Raw genomic sequence first — 6,760 nt, 5'->3', positions numbered from 1 at the left:
AACTTTCAGTCTTATGGACGGCTTTATAAACAAACTTGCAATCCATTGATGTCAAATACGGATACATTTTTAAAGCTAGAAATTAGCAACTGTAAAATACCCTTACTGAAGAAAAAAAAGTGGCATAATGTGTTGGCGCATACAATAGCAAAGATATGGATATGTTAAGCTATAATAAAGTGTCAGGGAACTTTTAATAATGGTACCCACTTTACAGAGAAACGTAATATTTTTGAATGAGATTATGACTGATGGTACACCCTCTATATTTATCTTTGAGTTGTCTTGTTGTAGCCACAAAAATGGTAAAATTAGTTTTCTTAATATTAAGAGTTTATTCACCTTGAACCAATTTGCAACCTTGCACATATCTGTTACTTCATTATATGCCTTACCATCAGCAGAACACCTAGCAGGAGAAATAGCACGGTTGATTTTTCAGCCCCACCATTTTACCTGTGACTCATGCAAGACTTCTACCAGCAAATGTTGTGATGCACTAGCAGCTCAACTACACAGGAGCAAAGTGCAGGGAAATAAGACTTACAGCAAGCCCGCTAAATAAGGTTCCCTATATGCAGCCACAAAAAGTGACACATTTCTATTTGAACACATATACGCCTCCATTCGTGGCAACTACGCAACCAACTATAGTAAAGAAAATGAAGTAACACATTGCCACCAACTGAGAGAACAAGGCATGACCATTACTCTCAAGGGCACTGTTGCACATATCCAAGAACGATGGCTCTCTGCAATGCCTGATGGAGTCAATGACTCACCTGTGCTTATTGAGATAAAATTTCCAGCCCTCACTCACTGACCAGCTTTCTCAGAATTCAGTAGACCTGCAGCTGTAGAAAATTGGCAACATGGAATATTACATACAAGTAAAACCTAACTTTTTTGTACAGGTCTAAAGTCTGCCACAATTCTTATGGACACCTATTGAGCGTGTTTCCATGATAGTGCAGTATCACGAGACTATGTGTGGGAGCAAGTGAAGCGCTACATTTTTTCATGTGTGCTACCTCAGCTTGTATATGAATACGCTAGAGGATGGTTTAAGCTATAGAAAGACATTGAGGCAACATGGGCAACATTTACTGCACATCTGCACATGTGGCATGACCATGAATATCTGCCATACATTAAGAGAATCACATTGACATCTCGCGACCCTGTACAGGATAAGCGGTTGACGATGGAAGGATGGACATTGACATCTCTGATACCTTCACGCTATGTAAATCAGCTTTATTTCAAATTTATGCAAAAACATGCTTTTACAGCTGTTAACTTTCTGTTTTAACAACGAAGGATATGCAACACGTTGCTACAGTATAATTTACTCCAAATAAAAGTACAAAACATTCACATACCAGCATGGCACCTTTAAAAAGCTCCTGACATGTTAAAAGTCGTTACATATTGGTCTCCACCTTCCAAACAAGTTCTTGAGAGTTTAAACAAATTCATGTAAGATGTAACGTGACAAGGACCGTTGTTGTATAACACCTGACAATTGCAAACATCTATGAAATGATAGAAAAATGAATTACAGGTGACAAATGAAAAATATGACCATGCAGATGGCTGTATAAAATGTATAAAACGAAAGAAAGGGATAAGAAAAACTCCACAAATGTATCAACAATAAGATGGAACAAAAATATAATAACTATAGAATATAACCATTTACAGCAGTGGCACTAAAACCACATGCACCAGAACAACCACAAAAAGGACTGAAATCAATATCTTTATTTGGTCCTGGGTAAGCTGTGGTGTACGGAAGTAATCACATTCTGTACAACAGAACAAACATACAAAGAATGTTCACATAATGAATATAACTTCCAGCATGTTTTGTTCCCATCATTTTTCCACCATTATAGATTTTCATTTCAGTACTGCACCATTTCTTTTGACAGTCCTGAGGGTTCTTGAGGTTCTCAAATGCTGAGTTAGTTTGAACCACGAGTGACATCCTCCCCTAAATTGACAAGAGCAGCACATATTCTCAGAATCTTGTTCATCTTTGGAGCCAAGGCAGTAGAAACAACCTCTGTCAACATTTTGTAAACTTTCAAACGTCCGAGTGCCTTTTCAACATGAATCCTCACGTGTGCCATTTCTTTACTACATGCCGCATATTCCTCATGTGTCTGTCCTTCTTGTCTTTTGAAAGAGGGCACTACAAATTGAATCTTTCTCTCAAACAGCAAGTCTTTTATGGTAAAGCCTCGATCTGCCATGACCTCATCTCCAGGTTTATGTAGTCTAATATTCCAGAGACCATGGTTATGAATTGGTCACTGCATCGCCCTCCATATGCTCCAGAGACAAACATGATTAGTCCACATGGGGCAACAGCTACCAGGTATTTCACTGTGTTATATGTACAATCATGGTTGCGTGATTCCCCTGTAGAATCAGGTTTTTGTAAAAGGATCTCACTGCAGTCTATGATACATGTTGTATTGGGAAAGTGCTTCTTAAATGCTTCAGGCATGGTTGCCTCAATAGTTTTTGGAAGCCACGGAATCAGAGGTTGCAAAACTTCCTCCAGTTTGTCAATCCAGTATGAGATTATTTTGCTAGTCATGCTCTGTGATACACAAAACTGTCTGCTCAGATCACCTATCATACGGTTGGTCTTTAGTTTCACCAGCGTCAAGAGAACTTGATCCCGCACCGACATCGTAAATACATTGCTAGCGTATCCTTCCAACGTTGACACAAGGATGTTAAATACATCTCGGGTTAGCCCAGTGTACAGCAAGCATCTGAGTCGTTTTGAAGCATGAAGTACCCAATCCCATCACACTGAGTTGCCTTATCCTGCACATCTTTACCGATGGCCGGCCTGCAATAATTATGATCATTCCGTGAAGGGTCCTCCCACTGTGTGTGGACTGAGCGGCTTTGCAGTTCAGTGGGATGTGCAGAGCTTGAGACAGTTGAAGAGCCCACCGAGAAGTCTGTCAACACACAAATAAGTTTAAATACTGTAGGTACAACAGATACTGTACATTTGAATCACTTCCACACATGCAAATGGTGGTTGACAAAACTGTGTCTACATAACACAGTGTTGTGAACATGAACTGAATATTATAACTCAAAGGTAAGACTATTACAGGGCCGATGAAACGTAGTAGTCACTTCAGGTATAGGAAAAAAACTGATAACTAAGTGTATGCCTAGGTAGTTAGTAGGGCTGCATGATTAATCTAATCGCAGTTGCAATCGCAATGTTGTCATGTACGATTACATAACTGCAAAAAGAGTGCTGTGTATAGGGTCGGGCGATCGTCTCTGTTTTCATATCGTCTGATCTTGAGATTACCAATTGGCAATCTGATCGCCAGGGCCGGTGTTACGTTGCAGCAAGTCAGTGAAATGCCAGCATGGACGAAACAGGCTTATTAGCTTTAAGAGAAACCTCCAGAAAAATCTGTAAATGCACAGTACAGTGTTTCCCACATAATTACCGTGTAACTGTGGCTGGGGAAAGGAGGGTGCAATTGATTTGTTCAGCGTGTCAACCTCGACAACCCAGCTGTATTCTTACGTTAACATATTCGTCTCCGACATTGATAGCGTTGTGTTATGAAAACAGATTTCTCAGAGTTAACTTCAATGCTTTTCTATAAACACACAGCTGCTTTTCAATGTGTTTGTGAGAGAGAGGAAGTGTGCGAGCAAGTGGGGGTGCTGGGTGAATCTATACGCTCTTGTCTCAGTTTGCACTGCAGTCTGCTCATCATCTCCCCCCACAATGCTCCTAAAACAGATAAGTATGAACCAGAAAAAGTAATTTCTGAGCAATGTGCGTGTAACATTAAAGATAACAAACTGTCGTAACCCCCCGACCCGCCGCTAATTGTTCAAAACATAGTCGGCCAGTCGCTCTGTGACAGAGACAGAGACGTGTCGTTGGCAGCTGAAGCGGTAAGACGAAAACATGGAGAAGATAAAGAAGGTTAGGGTTTGACTCGTTGGCCATTTAACATTTGTTTTTCAACTTCTCATAAAGCCGATGTGCTTCATGAGCTGTCACTTTTCGTCAACCGACCAACCACAGCCTGGATGGGACATTAAAAAAAGTCTGACGTACTATAGCAAACTTTCAAATGTTGAAAAATATGATTACTGAGAAGTTAGTACTTAGCATTAACAAATTAGAGACAAATATATAATTTTGCTTGCACAAGGATTTAATAAATTTTAAAACAACCCACAGACATGAAACAGCTATAACTGGATTTAATATTCAACTAGTGGTAAAATAGTATACTATTATATGCAATTATAATGAATGTAGCAATTAATAGATTAACGTTATACTAACAGTATGCTATTAACTAGGGCAAGGCAATACGGCCAAAAATGTTATCAGGATAAAAGCATTTCACAACATTCAATTCATTATTACTTTCAATTTAAAGGCTGATTTTTGCTCCTGAATGAAATTGAAGAAACCAGATGGTTAATTGTGCGGTTAAACAATGGATCACTTCAAAATCTGAGGTAGAACATTCAAAACAATTATGCTAAAAATCTTTGTTCAACAACTTGATCATTAAATATTTTCAGTCCCTTTTCCTCAACAAAATAAATATCTTAATATAAATTTTTGTGCTAATTTGTTTGTGATTCAAATAAATTCAATCAAATATTTATTGACGATATATTGGACATTTGTTATATTGTTATTGAGGAAAATTATATTACGATAATTATCATTATTGTTTTATTGTCCAGCCCTACTATGAACTGAACATTATACTCTTTATTTAATGTTATAATATCATACTAATACACTCATTTACACTAGCTCCTACTCCAGGTTGTGGGCAGTGTCTCTGTAGTGGACAGATGTAGATTTAGCCAGAGTCAGGATGCCAGTGTGCCAATATGTGCTCCTTCTAGCCACCTCCTCCTAAGAGCATCACACTCCCCTTGTTCTGTTTTACTAAAGGTTTTGTTATAAATATTGTTTATCATTTAACATTGTTCAAGTTGAGAAATACACATTTCAAAATGTCAGTATTTTGTGCATTTTCATTGATAATCAAGCAAGTAGACTCATTTGCTCCATTATAATCGAACTGCAATCACAAATAGCAATATTGTCCACAATAATATCAATATGACATTTGCTCCAAATGGCGCAGCCCTATTGTTTGCACATGTTATCACTGGATACACACATTGAAGTTTATGTAATCAAACCCTTGTGCTGCTTTGGTTTGAAATTTGAGACTAGGGTTGATTATTAGATTGTATTCATGCAGTACCAGACTAGGTGACATGCAGTTTTAGGACAGTATACAAAATGTAATATTGCAATAGATTTGCAATTTCAGGAGATAAATGACTACTTAGGTGTACCTCTAAAAAAAACATTCAGCCTGCTCATACTAATTAATACAACTAAATGTAACAATAGTTAATAAATGCTTAGAATAAGGTACACGCCATTGTGAGTAATTACTCAGGAATAGTGAGGGAAGAATCAGGAACTAACTCATGAAGAACCTGGTCAGTATGTCTATTCACAGATATTTATCTAGTAACGCTAATCATTATGGTTACCTGATGACTCATTAAAATTGTGTATCAGTCAGTTCACAAACGTAAATCCTCCATTTGGAATTATTCACTACTTGTTAGTAACGTCGTTATTAACTATGCTACTCGTGATTCTGTGTGGGGTATTAAAAGATATCCAATGGCTAACGTTCATCATCATATAACGTAACGTTATGTGCTGGAAAAGCAATATGCCAACATATGATTTGCTGCGTAAAACAGGGAACATGCACTGCAGTTCAACTTACCATGATACTTAAAGTTGCCTGTGGATTTAGCAGTCTGGGTCGCTCTCGCACGGTCTAACATTACCTTTCGCCTCCTCTTCGGGGGAGGTAGGTCGTCGCCCAGGTACAGCTCCGGGTCGGGGTGCAGTTCTGTGGGCCTCTTCTCGACAAAGTGATAAGAGCAAGCATACACTCTTTTGGGAGGGTATTTTAATCTCAAAGCTGCAAGCCACGACCGTCTCCGCGCCTCCTTCTTCGGCATTGAATGCAAAGAGTACGGCATGGGGCACGGACAATCTTGTCGAAGTTTCTGGTGTTGTAAACACAACGTTTGTGAAAAAACCTTCAATTTCCTTGAATTGTTGTAGCAACCAACAACGGCACAAGTTGAACCTGAACTCATTTTAACAACAACTGAACGTTTATTAACTATCTCGGTTTGTTGCTTCTTCTTCTTGTTTGTACGGCGGGTGGCAACCTGGTGGCAACCAGCGCATTACCGCCACCTACTACTGTTGCTCTCCCGCTCACGTCCGCACTCCCTCATAAAGTTGCCCACGTATTTTTCAGTCATGATCCGCCATACTCTGCATCTGGTTCGTAGTCTTTGTTAGATTTAGGTAAGAGGGGTAAATATCACGGTAGCCTAAGCAAATCGGCTTTCCCAGCGGAAACAGTAAACCGGAAGCCGGAAGTAGCTGTGTGTCAGGGGGTGAGTTCAATCTCAAAACGTTTTGCAACATTTTCGGATTGAACGACATGTTTCCTTGCAACGGGCTTCGATTTACGTTTTCTCCCGTTTGGTGGGCGTGTCTCAGGTGTTAACCAATCAGCTGCCACAAGTTTGTAAACACAACAGTGTTAGAAAGGCAAGACAGCAGGTATTCAAGGCACCCCCCCCCACACACACACACGTTGAAAAAAACGAAAAA

The 6,760-nt window shown here is 39.3% G+C and overlaps 1 protein-coding gene and 1 pseudogene across 1 annotated transcript; both read right to left on the bottom strand.

Moving 5' to 3' along the window:
* Positions 1–1,721: 1,721 nt before the first annotated feature.
* Positions 1,722–2,783, bottom strand: LOC119900124 (annotated as a pseudogene).
* Position 2,784: 1 nt separating this feature from the next.
* si:ch211-113p18.3 lies at positions 2,785–6,511 on the bottom strand (the record flags this gene model as incomplete). Its single annotated transcript, XM_038714880.1, has 2 exons — positions 5,850–6,511; positions 2,785–2,984 (listed from the first exon to the last, which is right to left on the bottom strand). Coding segments are annotated over exons 1-2 (582 nt in total), but the record flags the coding sequence as incomplete, so codon positions are not given.
* Positions 6,512–6,760: the final 249 nt, after the last annotated feature.

Source organism: Micropterus salmoides, unplaced genomic scaffold (assembly GCF_014851395.1).
Source record: "Micropterus salmoides isolate LMB-PRFRI ecotype aquatic unplaced genomic scaffold, ASM1485139v1 Ms_hic_scaffold_1261, whole genome shotgun sequence".
NCBI classification, from domain to species: Eukaryota; Metazoa; Chordata; class Actinopteri; order Centrarchiformes; family Centrarchidae; genus Micropterus; species Micropterus salmoides.
Note: the sequence above shows the minus strand (reverse complement) of the source record. Positions and strands in the feature narration are given on the sequence as shown.